Genomic DNA, 16506 nt, shown 5'->3' with positions numbered 1-16506 from the left:
ACGGTTTTCTCATTTAATCTCCGGTAGTCCACGCAGAAACGGGTGGTACCATCTCGTTTAGGTACGAGGACTACCGGAGACGCCCAAGGGCTGTCAGAGGGCTCAATCACCCCTAGTTGGAGCATCTCATTGATCTCCTGGCGCGTGTGTTCCCGCACCGCCTCTGGTATGCGGTATGGGGTTTGGCGCATAGGTAACTGACCTGGGGTTTCTACGCAGTGAGTCGCCAGGGGCGTGTAGCCTGGTACTTTAGAAAAGTATTCTCGTTTTTCTCTCAACAACTGTTGTACCTCACTACGCTCCTGTGGACTCTGCCACTCCCCCAGCTTAACCTCAGCTATGTCACTACCTGATTTTCTGTCGTCTAGCAAGTCTGGAAGGGGAAGGTTGTCACACTCTTCAGAGGGGGGTGCACAAATGGTGGTCACCTTGTCGGAGCGTTCCTGGTAGGGTTTTAGCATGTTCAAGTGAATCATGCATCGCCCCTCTGAGCCAGTACAGAGGCCAATTATATAGGTGGTGTCGCAGCACTGCTCCAGCACCTTATAAGGGCCCTGCCAGGCGGCCTGTAGTTTGTCATGCCGGACAAATTTTAAAATTAAAACTTTCTGTCCTACCTGAAAGCTACGGTCCCTGGCGTTCCGATCATACCAGGTGCGCTGGCGTGTCTGGGCCGCTTGGAGGTTCTTCCGTACTGCTCGGGTTAGTTCCAGTCGGTTCCGAAACTCCAGTACATAAGGTATGATGGGAGTACCTGTGGCGCTGTGCTCTCCTTCCCAGTGTTCCTTAATGAGATCTAGGGGACCTCGGACCCGCCTCCCAAATGATAATTCAAACAGGGAGAACCCCGTGGATTCCTGCGGCACCTCCTGATACGCAAAGAGGAGGTGTGGTAGGAATCTTTCCCAGTCCCGATGGGTTTTGGCGAACGTTCAGAGCATCTGTTTCAATGTTCCATTAAACCGTTCGCAGAGCCCATTGGTCTGGGGGTGATATGGGGCACTGATTATTGGCCTCATGTCACAAAATTTCCACAGCTGCTGGGTGACCTCGGCAGTGAACTGCATACCCTGATCGGAGAGAATCTCCTGGGGTAATTGTAACGGATCACCTGGCACCCCGACTGGGTACCTCCGTTAATAGATGCTCCTAGCGCTTCCAGAGGACTCCAAGCACTCCACCAGACACCATAAGCACCGCAGGCTGCAGCTATCTCCCTTCAGAACGAAGCAGGAACAAGCTCTTACAAGAGCTCAGTGATTATAGCAAGGGAATATGCCTAGCATAGCAATCCCTTGTAGCAGATTCCCCCAATAAGAGACAGGACTCAAGTTGAGGGTAAAACAGGAACTCTCTGGCTGCTAGCTTGCAGCCCTTTTTATTAGGTGCTCCCATGAAGGGGAGGGACACACACAGTAACGTACATTAACCAATCACACAATAGTTACATCCCACACATAGCCCTCCCCTCTACCTGTAAACTAATTATCTGTACACACAGGAAAATACAATTATCATAGGTAGGGAAAATACAGTTTTTACACAACATTCATAACTCCCAAAATATACATCACATTCGCATAAAAATACATATTCACAATCAATCCATTCAGGGGAACAACATACTCAAAAATCATACGAATTGGACCAGGGGTTCAAAAGTTAGTACAAATGTGCATTTGACCTTCTGGAAGCATGGTTTTACAGGGCCCTCTATCCTGGAGACAATGGGGGGAAGTAATCCAATTATCCAGGACTAGAGGCAGACTCCATTAACCACATGGTTGCAAAACGACATAAAACACTTTAAAATACATAAAGTCACATTTTACACATAACACACAGACATTTCACATATCCCCAGATAGCTCAGGTCTGAGTGCACATTATTAGGTGAATGGCACTCAGACCAACCGAATACAGTTTAATCGCCATGGAGCCAAAGTCTTTAATCACACGAATAGGCTCCATGGCATAGCTATCTGGGTTACCACAGCTCACACAGGGCAAGTACCAAATGACCCCACTGTATTTAAAGGGCCAGAATGAGTGACATACACTCTGGTATGGCCGAATACTGTTTTTAAAGGGCCCAATCTCCCAGGGCCATAGTCCAAAGGCAGCAGGTGGGCAGCCAGGCTTCTCCAATGCAATGTGGCGAGATTGCTCTCGTCACAGTAATCCTACCCAGGAGAAAATCTTCATGAGAGCCTCAGCCACCGTTTCTGCATGAATATTAGTTAGGGCTACCGCCTCGGGATACCTGGTAGCCTAGTCTACCATTGTCAATATGTATTTCTTGCCCGAGGGGCTAGCCTTCTTTAAGGGACCTACTATGTCCACCGCTACGCGGCTAAACGGCTCCTCCACTATGGGTAGGGGGTGCAACTTGGCTTTCCTGCGATCTCCCTTTTTCCCTACCCTCTGGCAGGTATCGCAGGTACCGCAATACCTCCGGGCCTCCTGACTTATCCCTGGCCAGAAGAAACTCTGTGTCAATCGATACCGGGTGCGACTGACCCCAAGGTGTCCGGATAGCGGTATATCATGCGCTATCCGGAGTAACTCGGCTCGGTACCTCTGGGGCACCACTAACTGACGCAAAATGACTGGGTCTGTTCCGTCTACCTTTTTCTCGGTCTCTCTATATAAGAGATTACCCTCCCATAGGAATCTCTCTCCGTCTGACCCTGCTACCCCTGTGCTTATCTTATCCCTGTACACCTGTAACGTGGGATCTGTGGCTATCTCGGCTTCAAATTCGCTAGGTGGGGCCCAGGGTATACATTCTATAGGTGGGGAAGGACCTCTTACCTGAACCTCCGGGTGTGAGTTGTAGTCCTGGGTGCAGGCCTGTTGGCGTGTGACCACGGGGTGAGCCTCTCCAACCGCTGGAGTCTGAGGTTCATATGCCGATGTCAGTTTCCCCAAATCATTCCCCAACAAAACTTCCCCTAGTATGCTAATTATTAATATGTGGTTTTTATGAAGATTGAATGTATAGTTTTAAAGTTATAAAAATGTATGAAAAGTACAAGTTTTTAGCTTGGAGATAATTGAGTAGATACAGTAAGAAACTCAATTATCTCCCAAGCAGAGGGGAGGGAATATGTAGGATGTAACCGATATGTGATTGGTGAATGCCTAATTGCCTGTGGGCGTCTCCCTTGCAGGGGAGCAATGCATAAAAGCAGACTACCTGCCATTAAACAAGAGAGTTCTACGTCACCCTCAATCTAGAGTCCTGTCTCTTATTGGGGGTAACCGCTATACAGCTATTCACACTAGTTCTTGTAAGAGCTTCTTCACTTGGAAAACGACTGGATGCTGAGAATCCTCCTCACTGATCAGGAAAAGGACACCCTCCAGCGGTTGATACCCCTTTGCTACACGGGGTAACTGCTACATTGGTGGCAGCAGTGGGATGGCGTCCTAGTACGAGGAGAAGCAGCTCGGAGACACTGGTATCATATGCAAGGTTATTGAGGGCAACGCTAGCCACTGTGCAGCGTCCCTACCTATGACAACATGGAGCGAGCATGGATAGAACCCTGCGAAGAGCACCTCAACCTGATATGTCGCTACGAGGACGACGCTTACATTGAGGAGGTAAAGAGGCGATTGGTCTGCTATGGCCCAGGCCCTTCAAACGAGGTGATCTCCCAAGTAATGTGCCAGTTGAGTGCTGAGAACAGTGCGGCAAGGGCCTTTGAGCAAAGGAGCTTGAGGATATGGACACCCAATCTCCAGTGGCAGTTGGCGCCCCAGGGAGACAAAGGTGGCGTCCTTCCCAGCGGCAGTGTGAGTTACAAGGAGCCGAAGGTGTCGTCCTTCCTCCCCAGCGGCAGTGCGAGTTACAGGGAGCCGAAGATGCCGCCCTTCCTCCCCAGCGGCAGTGTGTGGTACAGGGAGCTGAAGGTGCCGTCCTTCCTCCCCAGCGGCAGTGTGTGGTACAGGGAGCCAAAGGTGCCGTCCTTCCCCCCCAGCAGCAGTGTGTCCTACAGGGAGCAGAGACAGTTGGTCTCTCTCTCCAGCAGCATGACAATGTTATGGGAGTGGAGACAGGCGGTCTCCCTCTCCAGCGGCAGCCTGAGTTTCAGGGAGAGGAGCACAGCACCCTCTCTCCCCAGGGGCAGCTTACCGTAACAAGGGGAGACACCAATCTCCCAGATCGCGCAAATGGGACCGTGGTCTCTGTGCCTGACCTACAGGGATGCTAGACAGCCAGTCCAGATCCCCAACTACCCTCACAGGGACACCAGGAGGAGGGGGTAAGTACGATTTCCCCTCCCCAGCTAACTCCTAACTTGGCAGAGGAGATGTTAACCCCCACTGACTCCCATGTTCCCCTGGCTACTGAGCCGGACTATGTTCCCAGCACCCCAGCAGAAGAGCTGGCAGCTGGGCAGAGTGCAGTCGGCCTCTGCCCTACCTTTGTCCCTGGTCCAGAGCCTGATGTCCTGCAGGCTATCGCAGCAGAAGAGCTGGCATCAGGGCAGAGCGCCGCTGGCCTCTGCCCTACCGACCCCCGTGTTACAGGACTGGCCTGCACAGGGCTGCCATCAGAAATTTTGGGGCCCCTGACACAGCTCAAGGTCTGGGCCCCCCGGCGCCTGCACCCGAGTCCCCCTCCTCCCCCCCCCCCCCCGAGTCCGCCCACAGGGATGCAGTGTCTGCAGGGCCGGTGCAAGGATTTTTGCCGCCCTAGGCAAAAGTAAAGTTTGCCGCCCCCCCATGTGACACCACAGTGCCCCACCCATATGATCTGCCATGTTAACTAACACAGTGCTGCAGTGCCGCCGTGTTTACAATAAAAGGCCTGCAGGGACAGGCTATAGACACCAGAACCACTACATTAAGCTGCAAATCAATGTTCTGGGAGAACGGGAAGCAGCTCCATTTTTTTTTTTTTGTCAATCTTTATTTTATTGAGGCATGTGGTTATGGTGGTACAGAATAAAGAGAGGGAGACATGCAGGGGTTATACAGGTTGTACACATCATGGCAATTGCAATATCTCCTAGGATTAACGGCCTTGTTTTATATTATATAAACAAGCTTAACTGAGAGAGTACAAAATAAAGTTAAAAGGTCAAGATGATGGGCATTCAGTATGGTAAACATGGCTTAATAACATAGGTTCTTAGCAGTAACAGGCGAGCGATTGTTATAGTGAGGTATAGGTTTAAACGAGCCAAGAATTTACACCAGACTTAATGACAGGAATGTCCCAGGATTATCTAGTCCAGTATGTAGCATGTTAAGTTAACAGTGCTGTGTGAAGTACATGTTAGGCAGGTTCTATATCATGCATTTATACATGAACAGTTTCAGCTGTCACTAGCCAGCAACAAAAACAAACAAAGTGAACTGCGAACAGGTTGATTCTAAACATACATGTGCATATGAAGGCATATCATACCCAGGCTTAAGTTCCCTAACATGTAATGTATGTATTCAGGTTCGGATAAGAAGACTTAAACAAACAATAACCTTATAAACACAGGCCTAAAATTGCTAAGCATTTAGGTAGTTGGTACCACAGTAGACAGGGTATATAGTATGCCGCTCTCAGGGTAAATAAACATTTTGCTCTATGAATCTTGTGGGGTAGCATAAACCCATTATAGCCAAATCCAGAGCCTATCTAGGTGAGCTGTTAAAAAAGACAGTTGGTAGGCTATGTAACATCATAGACACGTATTAGAGGTTTAAGGTGTCTGGCTGAACATTCTAGATTCTAACAAGCTAGATAACTGTCTGTGTATTCAACAGTAGGAAAAACAATTGAGAATATTTTACGAGAGATTAGAGTAAGATAATAGCATAACAGTATACGAGTAGGCAGTGTGGTAAGCCAGGTTAATTCGTTATACGGTCTAGGGTGAACCAGCAATGCATAACTAGTTAATATTTATCTTACACATTAGGCAGATCATACATTTCTGTCGAGTGGGAATATAGAGTTCCTCGCTTGCATAGCTTGCCAGGTATATAGAACAGATGGAGTAGACTCGGTTTTAGCGTAAACCTGTCATTCGGGAACCGGGGATTAGAGTCCAATGGGAACTTGAGGCGAGTTCTTAACCGGCTGTTCCGTGGGGTGTGGGTGTGTGTCCGCTGTCGCCTGCTGAGCTGACCCCAGGGCACCGGAGTTGTTCCTGGATCATCCGATTCCCGTGGTTGGCAGGCCTGGTGCAATCACTTGGTGAACCTGTGGTCCGCTCAAACTTGAGGAGAGTTGTAGCTGTGTGTCCCGGACGGAGGTGAGCCCAGAGGCCCCTGCGGCTCTGCTGATGGTGGCATTGTTGCGCGGGACGTAGTGGACTCTGCTCCAGCCCCAGGCCTTTTGGAAGGTCCGCATCTGTGTGCCACAGACTCGGGTATGCAGTGCAGCCGGGTCTACCCCTTTACGGGTGCTGCGGAGGGCCCCGGTGGTCAGGCGCCGCCAGCGGTGGGTGGTCCTCCGGCGTTGTGGGCGATGCTGCGGGGTTATACCCCATTTGGCCTTCGGCCCAGGATGGCAGGGAGCCTGGGTGGCTTGTGCTCCAGGTCTGGATCCGCCCGAGCGGGGCGCGCTCTGCCCTTTCTCCTTGGCCTCCCGCATATACTTTGGGGACTGTATTGCCATACGCCACTCCAGTCTCTCCCTGAAGCGCTGGAAGGCCTCATCTATACTTCGGATGGTGCGCTCAATCATGTCTCCGCCGGGGTTCGCATGTGTAAGCGCCGTTTGTGTTGCGGCCTGTGCACGAGGCCTGTCTTGTGTCGTGCCCGATTTTTCATGCCAAGTGAAATTGTAGGTGAGAGCTTGTTGCTTGTCGATGGGGACCGGGATAACCCCCGCCGGTCCACTGGGGGGGGGACGGGTATCTCTGCTAGAAAGCTTCGCTCTATGTCGCGGCGGGAGAGCGGCCGTCTCCCCCGCCCCGGCCATGCTTGTAGGCCGCAGAGGTCGCTTGGGTGATTTCTGCTCGAGGGGGTGCATGTATGGTATTCGTAAGTAGGGCTTGCTTTCCCCTTGCCTCCAGCAACTGGTAGCGGGTCAGTAGTCGCTTGGTGTGGGAGTTAAATCGATAAATATCGCCGCCAGGAGCAGGAGCTTCAGTATCGTGTGACTGCTCTGCTTCAAGATCAGGCCCCGCCCCCGCAGCTCCATTTTTTGAGGGCCCTTTACACAGCTCAAGGTCTGGGTCCCAGGGTCCACCTTCATGTTCCACCAATGAGTTTGTTCACAGGGATGTGTGTGTGGGGGGGGATGTCCTGATGTGTGTGTGTGTGGGGGGGGGGGATGTCCTGATGTCCTGATGTGTGTAAGGAATGCATTGTGTGAATCTGTGTTTGTATGTGTAAGGGCTGCAAGGTGAGTTTGTGTATGTATGGGATGCAGTGTGTGTGTCTGTAAGGGATGCACTGAGTGTGTGGAAGGGGTGAATTGTGTGTTGCTGTGTGTAAGGGATGAATTGCTTGTGCATGTGTGTCTGTGTGTAATGCATTGTGTGTTTTTCTGTGTGCAAGGGGTGCATTGTGTGTGTGTGATGGATGTCAATCTCTCCCCCTACCCCCGTCAATTTCCTTCTTCTCCCCCCCTCTCCAATTTCCTTCTTCCCCCCCTCCCTCTCATTGCCTTCCCCCCCTCCAATTTCCTTCTTCTCCCCCTCCCTCTCATTTCCTTCCTTCTCCCCCCTCTCTCATTTCCTTCCTTCTCCCCCTCCAATTTCCTTCCTCCCCCCTCCAATTTCCTTCCTCCCCCCTCCAATTTCCTTCCCCCCCTCCAATTTCCTTCCTCTCCCCTCCAATTTCCTTCCTCTCCCCTCCAATTTCCTTCCTCTCCCCCCTCTAATTTCCTTCCTCTCCCCCTCCAATTTCCTTCCTCCCTCACCCCTCAAATTTCCTTCCTCCCTCACCCCTCAAATTTCCTTCCTCCCTCCCCCCTCAAATTTCCATCCCCCCCCCCTCAAATTTCCTTCCTCTCCCCCTCCCTCAAAATTCCTTCCTCTCCCCCCTCCCTCAAATTTCCTTCCTCTCCCCCCTCAAATTTCTTCCCTTCCTCTCCCCCTACCTCAAATTTCCTTCCTCTCCCCCCTCAAATTTCTTCCCTTCCTCTCCCCCTACCTCAAATTTCCTTCCTCCTCCCCTCAAATTTCCTCCCTTCCTTTCCCCCCTCAAATGTCCTCCCTTCCTCTCCCCCTCCCTCAAATTCCCTCCCTTCCTCTCCCCCCTCCCTCAAATTTCCTCCCTTCCTCTCCCCCCTCCCTCAAATTTCCTCTCCCCCCTCAAATTCCTACCTCTCCCTCCCCTCCCTCAAATTTCCTTCCTCTCCCCCCCAAATTTCCTACCTTCCTCTCCCCCCCAAATTTCCTTCGTCTCCCCCCAACAAATTTCCTTCCTCTCCCCCTTCAAATTTCCTCCCTTCCTCTCCCCCCCCAAATTTCATCCCTCCCCCCCACTCCCTCAAATTTCCTCCCTCCCTCTCCCCCCCACTCCCTCAAATTTCCTCCCTTCCCTCCCTCTCCCCCCACTCATTCAAATTTCCTCCCTCTCCCCCCCCCACTCCCTCAAATTTCCTCCCTTCCCTCCCTCCCCCCCACCCTCACTCACTCAAATATCCTCCCTCCGTCTCCCCCCCACCCCCACTTACTCAAATGTCCTCCCTCCCTCTCACCCCCACTCACTCAAATGTCCTCCCTCCCTCTCCCTCTCCCCCACCCCACTCACTCAAATTTCCTGACACCCGGCGGGCGCGCGAGGGAGCACTCTCCCTGGCTGAGTGCTTCCTCTTCAGCTCCCTCGCGCGCCGCGTACTGATGCCGGAGCCGGAAGATGATGTCATCTTCTGGCTCCGACATCAGTATGATGCGCGAGGGAGCTGAAGAGGAAGCACTCAGCCAGGGAGAGTGCTCCTTCGCGCGCGCGCCGGGTGTCAGCAGGGCCAGCCTCTGGGGGGCCCTGAGGTGACCGGCTGCTGGGCCCCCCAGGAGAAGAGGCTGGCCTAGTGGGTACATACCAGGGTTGCAGGGCCCCCTGTGACCCGGTATGTTCCCACTGAATGTGGGGCCCGGATGACCTGAGCAGTCCGGGCCCCCCAGGACCGCCAGGCCCATGACAACCGTTGCGGTTGTCATGCCCTGATGGCGGCCCTGGGCCTGCACTCCCTTCACCCCAGCAGAAGCACTGGCATCAAGGCAGAGCGCCGCTGGCCTCTGCCCCTCAAGTCCCCACAGCGTGTTGCCCCATCACTACAGCGAAATACCCAGGTGCAGTAACTGTTTGTTGTGGGTGGGCTGCTCTTGCACTTTGTTGTTGTGGCGGGGCTGCTCTTGCACTGGTTTATTGTGTGTTGGTGGATCGACTAACATAGGCACTGACTGACAGAAGGTCAGGTGCCTGGTTAGTCTTCCCCCCAAAGGGGAGATATGTGACAAACTGCAATTTGCCACTGGCCATTGGAGAGGACTGATCGCTAGCCTCCTGCCCTGCGACTATGACCCTGGGATGTATTGCCCCTTAAGAACTGCGTTTAGGCATAATGGATTTTTGTATGCTGTTCCTGGCCCTTTAAATACTTAGGAGCAGTGTCACAACTTTTAAACTGGCAGTTCGAATGCAGTCGAAGTGCCGAAGTCGTCGAAGTGCCGAAGTCGTCGAAGTGCTGAAGTCATCGAAGTGTCGAAGTCGTCGAAGTGGCCGCCATTCGACAAACGAACACGTGGCGGCGGCTCGTTCGAATGGGACTTAGTCGTTTTCTCGGTGTAAAATAGACCGACCGCACAGCCCAAATCCATGGAACTGTTTTGGGCATGAAAATGTGCTTGCGGTTGGTCATAAAGGACTTCCAGCTAACTCTTAACCCCTGGATGGAATTGGCTGAATTTTGGATATGTGGTAAGTAAAGTATGCTGATTATTAATATGGGGATTTTATTAAGATTGAATGTATAGTTTTAAAGTTATAAAAATTTATGAAAAGTATAAGTTTTTAGCTTGGAGATAATTGAGTAGTTACAGTAAGAAACTCAATTATCTCCCAAGCAGAGGGGAGGGAATATGTGGGATGTAACCAAGATGTGATTGGTGAATGCCTAATTGCCTGTGGGCGTCTCCCTTGCAGAGGAGCAATGCATAAAAGCAGTTCTGTTCTACTTCACCCTCAATCTAGTCCTGTCTCTTATTGGGGGTAACTGCTATACAACTATTCACACTAGCTCTTGTAAGAGCTTTTTCACTTGGAAAACGACTGGATGCTGAGAATCCTCCTCACTGATCGGGAAAAGGACACCCTCCAGTGGTTGAAACCCCTGCGCTACACGGGGTAACTGCTACACTAGATACTTGGCGTCTCTCTAGCTACAACAGCATACTGCCCGGCGGAGACGCTTCAGCTCTTCCGAGAAGATCATTTTGATGGACAGTAACATCAGACTCACTTGTTTTAAACCCACGCTTATTTGTGATACCTTGGAGACAAGTATCACCACTTGTCCATGTAAGAAGGGTTTCTTTTGGGGGTGAAGGTTTTTTTTATGCTTATAATAAACAGTGTTACGCTATGAGAATTTTTCTTGTGTCCTTTTTAAAGGTACCATCTTGACGCTACATACTACTGTGGTTTAAACCAGCGGATTTTATTTTTGCAACTGCAATCAACCCCCCCCAATACCAAAGAACTCTGGGACATTTGAATATACATTTTTCTTGGAGGATTTTATTCATTACCAATATATACCATGAATATAAGTAAGGTATATTGGTAACAAACAGACATTGTGTTATATATAAGGGTCATATATATTTTTTCTTCCTAGGAGAGCGCACTTTTTTATTTTGAGGGTTTCTCTTACAAATAGCGCTAACATGATTTTAACGTATTGTTTATATGAAATTGGGAAATTTCTAATCTGTTTTTAGCTGCTTTTATTAATTTGCTAATTTATTATTTTGTTACAAATTTTATTGGTTATCTATTTTTGCGCTCTCTTATCTTTATATAGTATTTAAATCTTACCTTGATGAGACACCTACACAGGGGCACCAACAAAAGGTATAGGATCACTTTAGCAATACATATTTGCATTCTTAATGTTATAGTGTTCCTTCAAAGAAAACTAAAATAACAAAGAAAATGAGTAAAAAAGGCAAATAAAATGATTAATGCATAACAAAAACCAGAAACACAAACAGTTGTGGTCACTGTGTATCTAGTGAAAAAATAGATACAAAATATAATTTGTTACCAGTTTTAGAACTACTATCCCACTTTGAGTAAAATTAACTCAAAAAGAAAACATTTTTACATGAACTTACTACTACTACTACTACTTTACCCTAGCCAATTAACTGCAACAGTATAGACATCACTCACCCACTAACATTGCTTGCTGTCCCTTAGCAAAGAAGACATAATTTGAAAAAAATAAAAAACTTGAGTAGATGTGTCCCTAAATTAGCAGACTCACTACTACAAAACAAAATGAAGGCTGAGGCCTAGAAGGCAGGCATGGCAGAAAAAAAAACTATTCTATTAGAAATTAAAAGACAGACACAATCACACTGGCAGAGAAACTGTCTGACCTGAACAAATATACGGTACATAAATAAATAAATAAATGAGTGAGAGGCACTGTATCTAAAAAAATAAATAAAAATATAAATGCATTTTTTTTTAAACTGCAGAAAAATCTCTCTCCCACTGGTACACACTACAACACTGATAGAGACTGCGACAGGTGATGAGTACCATCTCTTCCTAGAAGAAAGGCAGAAATATCTATAGTCTCTTGCACTGCAATAGTCAAAGTAAAAGGAAAACACTTTGTCAAATATATAAGCAAACAAATAATTAGAACAATGGATCACCAAGAATAAGCCCCTTCTTGGAAATAAATACAAGCAAATCATGAGGGGCTTATTTAAAGTATTGTATATGGTTTAGCCTGCTACAGGGTAAATACAACATTGTAGGTAGTTTGAGTACATTAAAAAAAAAAAAAAGCATTTTAAGACAACTTGGCAATTGAAGTGACAAATGACAGGAGAATTGAATTGATAAATGACCCTATGCAAACTGGTGATGTTGTTTTGGTGCTTATAGTATCTCTTTAAATCAGCTGTGGCCTACTGGGCCAATGATACAATTAATTAACAAAAGCACCAAAAGTTCTGCCCTACAATTTAAAGTGTTTCTGGATTTAAAATCTATTTCATTTTGTAACTTTATTGCAAACTTATGCTCTTACAATGATTATCAAAATATTCTTCCTTTACTTCCTGCTTTTAAACGTTTCCTTTCTACAATAATAATAACAAAGTATACAACCAAGAAAGGTACATTCAAATTATTCTTGTTTTCAAGTACATCCTGGGGATATTACCTTAGCCCAACATTCAAGGGCTGTTACTTTTACCCAATTTAATGGTACTCATTTTATCTACTCGGAAGGATGAAGGGTTGAGTCAACCCTTTACTTAGTCACTTACTTCAGCCACTGAGTATGAAACCATTTTGTAATGTTTTCCAGGATAATTGGTCCCCCTGATACGTTTCTTAACTGGCTATGAGTTTCTATGTAAGAGGTAGTCAAAGGAGAGACATAAATTGGATAGCCCAGTGGCTGATCACATGAGGAGTTAATCAGGTTTCTCAGAACATGTTTATTATTTTGGATGCTTCCCCTTTCAGGGTCACGATTGCGAAGGAAGATCAATTCCAACTGTTGTCCAGCCCACAATCCTCTTACACATTCCATGTTGATCTGCAATGAAAATGAAGGCAGTCAATTAATATAAATGTATGCATGGGGTGTATATTAGACATTTTTTATATTTTTCTTGTTTTACTACTTTGTATTGTTTTAACCTGTTTATTCATATATTCACCATATTCAATATTTTATTTATAGTCCTTTTAAATACCTGGATTTGAGAGTGTGAGCAGAAAATTAACCCTGTTCACACTGCATTGCCATCTATCAGGATTTAATATTTCAATTCAAAGAGTTGCATACAGTGCTCACTTTGAGAATTGCATACAGCTCATCTGTTAAAAACGGCTCCAGATATCGATTGATACCTGGGACTCCCTAGTTTAAGCATGGATTTAACCATGCTCAAATGAAAATTGCAGGATATTCCATGCCATCTTAACAGCGTCCTAATGACAGAAATATTATAAATAAGTGAGGGGCTACACCAATGAGTAGTCTGTGGTTTTTTTTTTTTATAAAAGAAATGATGGGGACATAGTGTGCCAATCGTGAGCCGCCACGGGGCAAAGAGGGGAGGGGCCACAGTCCGGTTTAATCGGATAGGATAGTATGTCTGAGAGGAACATGTGTTAGCTTCATAGACCGGCAGACGAGATCGCTGCATCAAACTATGACTCATGTTAATATAAGTAAACAGCTTATATTATGGGCTTAAGATTGCCTCTAGACTTAGAGAAATGTTCATTTTGATCCATCTACTCCTTCAGGGTTCCTTTTTTAGGTGTTTATTACCATCTTCATACTGGTTGCCACTGTGGCTACAGATAGATGTGTCTCAGGTGTAAGATATTTGGCACTCTAAATTGAGAGTTAATTGATCTATTAACATATCTATCGATTTGGGGTTGCTTCCTTTACCTGATTCTATTATATGGACTAATGTTCACAAGAAAACAGCTCATCATATGGGCTTAAGATTGCCTCTAGACTTAGAGGAATGTTCATTTTGATCCATTTACCACTTCAGGGTTGCTCCTAGTACTAGTAGCACCTGATACTATTATATGTACTAAGTCTACAGGTAGACACTTTATACACTGCCTCAATTGTCTTTAGACCTAGAGGAGCGATTATCTCCTCCATAACCGAGGTACAATATTTGCCATCTTTTTGGGTTTTGATAACCCACACTCTCTGTCCCTTTAACCCATTGGATACCAGGCGCTATATCGGTTCAATTGCCCTAATTTCCCCGATATTTGTACTATACTAGCTAGATCCCATTTACGACCTAGACCCTATGAGGGTAGCACTGTCTTTCCCTGTTTTTACTGTTCACTGTTGTTTCTATGTATTTCTATATTAAAGATTTTTTTTTTATTGACGCTGTATAAACCATGGTAATTGAGTTATATACTCTTCTGTATGGGCACACCTCCTGTTAATATTTGTTGGAAGCTGAATTTTTGTTCTCCTTTCCAGCACCTTTTGACAGTTGGGGATTTTTTCTTATTTATTGCTCTGGGTTATGCCCAAACTTGTTGCCCATTTAATCCTAATTTTTGACTTCAGGGTTGGACTTGTCTCACCCTTTAGCCATTTTTTCTATACAATCTGAAGTTAGCACTCCCCAGTAGTATGATGGATGGAGATCGGGAATGCTCAACTCAAGCGTACTACATTGAAGGAGCTATTGGAAGCTTGAGGAGGCATTGCCAGCAGCAAGGCAAAAAATACTCTGATCAGTGAAATAATTGGATCAGTGAATTGGATTGGGAGAACATGGTCACGACGAGCCCCGCATTCATATGGATGAGACCAAACAGATGAAAGAGATTCAGGAACAGTTGGCGCTGTTCGGCCCAAACCCAACCCCAGAGAAAATCTTAAAAATCATTTTGGATGCAGATGCAAAAGCCAGAGAGCAACGCGATCTGCAAGTTCTTATACTTAAAATTCAACGAACAGCAGTCTCTCCCGCGAACAGTCCCAGTTTCGCACTGGAGCCAGGAAAGGTACCGTTTAATGCATTCAAAGCCTTTAAAGATCCAGAGGGAGAGATTAACGGTTACTTAGAAACATAGAAACATAGAATGTGACGGGAGATAAGAACCATTCGGCCCATCTAGTCTGCCCAATTTTCTAAATACTTTCATTAGTCCCTGGCCTTATCGAATAGTTAGGATAGCCTTATGCCTATCCCACGCATGCTTAAACTCCTTTACTGTGTTAACCTCTACCACTTCAGCTGGAAGGCTATTCCCTGCATCCACTACCCTCTCAGTAAAGTAAAACTTCCGGATATTATTTTTAAACCTTTGCCCCTCTAATTTAAGACTATGTCCTCTTGTTGTGGTAGTTTTTCTTCTTTTAAATATAGTCTCCTCCTTTACTGTGTTGATTCCCTTTATGTATTTAAATGTTTCTATCATATCCCCCCTGTCTCGTCTTTCCTCCAAGCTATACATGTTAAGATCCTTTAACCTTTCCTGGTAAGTTTTATCCTGCAATCCATGAACCAGTTTAGCGGATTTTGAACGCCTGTGTGCCGTGCATAAAGTAGCAGAGAAAGACTGGGTACCTATCCTGTCCTGAAAGTTGTCTGGTAAAGCTGCCTAAGCCTTCAGAGCTATATCAGACTAGGATATTCAAAACTATGAGTGAGTGAAGGTAGCACGGTATGCAGTCATGCCAGAAGCTTACCACAGAAAGTTCAGAGAACTGAGGAAGGCTAACAAGGATTCTTATACAGAGTGGGCTTGCTGAATGCACAGAGCTTAATCCCACTGGATTAATGGCTGCCAAGTGACCACCTTGGAGGATGTGTTACAATTACTACTACTGCAACAATTCTTTAATTTGGTGCAGCCTGAAGTTTAAGATTGGGTAAGAGACCGCAGACAAGTACACCGATGCCTGCAAGCTGGACCGCTCTCAACCCCGAGTCCAGGACTGACCCAACAGTACAGACAACAGGGGGGAACTATTGCCCCCCTTCACGAGCCATGTCTGATGTTTATGTGCCTCCCCAAAAGAATGGGCACTGCTGCTTTCAATGCAAACAAGTAGGTAATTACTAATTGTACTTGGCCAGGGACCACCACTCCCGAGCTGCTGCCCACTGTGTACACCACCCAATTTCCCAGACCTGGAAGCTATGGAGCTGAGCCCAGAAGAACTGCTGGGGGTGCTTCATGAAGCTGACCCGGTACAGGCAGCCAACACCGACAATAAACAACATCACAGGCAGCTAGTTTTGATCAACGGAAAGACTGCCTGTGTGCCTGAGAGACACGGGGGCTACTATTACTCTTGTGCAGCGACATTTAGTGGACAACACAGAACGTCCTGAGAAAACTGTTGCAGTTTGGGTGGCCGGAGGAGCTATTTATCGACTTCTTACTGCCCGGGTACACCTAGATTGGGGTGCAGGAGCTGGTACTGTGGATTTCGGAGTAATTAAATACTTGCCAGCAAAGGTTCTGTTAAGGAATGACCCCTAACTTCTGCTTTTTACGTCCATGATAAACCATGAAGTGCAAGCCCTGACTAACAGAGCCCAGAGCCGAGCTATGGATAACCACTCACATTTTGCTGAGGCCCAGGTATGAAACCCTACCCCGACTGTAACTGTAGAACCCCTACCCTGGGATACCCCTGAGGACTTTAGAAAGGAAGTAGTGGGAGATCCCTCCCTGCAGTAGTATAGAGAGAGAACCATAACAGATCAGGGAGGGTTAGGCGGAGAGCAGTTTGCGTGGGAAGGGAGCTGGTTTTATCGATCACTGAATTCAAGTTGAAAA

At 47.0% G+C, this 16506-nt stretch overlaps 1 protein-coding gene across 1 annotated transcript in view; it reads right to left on the bottom strand.

Annotated features, from left to right (window-relative positions):
- Positions 1–16506, bottom strand: part of PCNX2 (pecanex 2) — a 3673975-nt gene that overhangs the window by 429833 nt on the left and 3227636 nt on the right. Inside the window, exon 29 of the mRNA XM_063443387.1 lies at positions 12477–12751. Coding sequence (XP_063299457.1) covers positions 12477–12751 — 275 coding nt within the window. The remainder of the gene's footprint in view (positions 1–12476; positions 12752–16506) is intronic.

This window comes from Pelobates fuscus, chromosome 2 (assembly GCF_036172605.1).
Source record: "Pelobates fuscus isolate aPelFus1 chromosome 2, aPelFus1.pri, whole genome shotgun sequence".
Lineage (NCBI taxonomy): Eukaryota > Metazoa > Chordata > Amphibia > Anura > Pelobatidae > Pelobates > Pelobates fuscus.
This window is presented reverse-complemented; position numbering and strand designations above follow the sequence as displayed.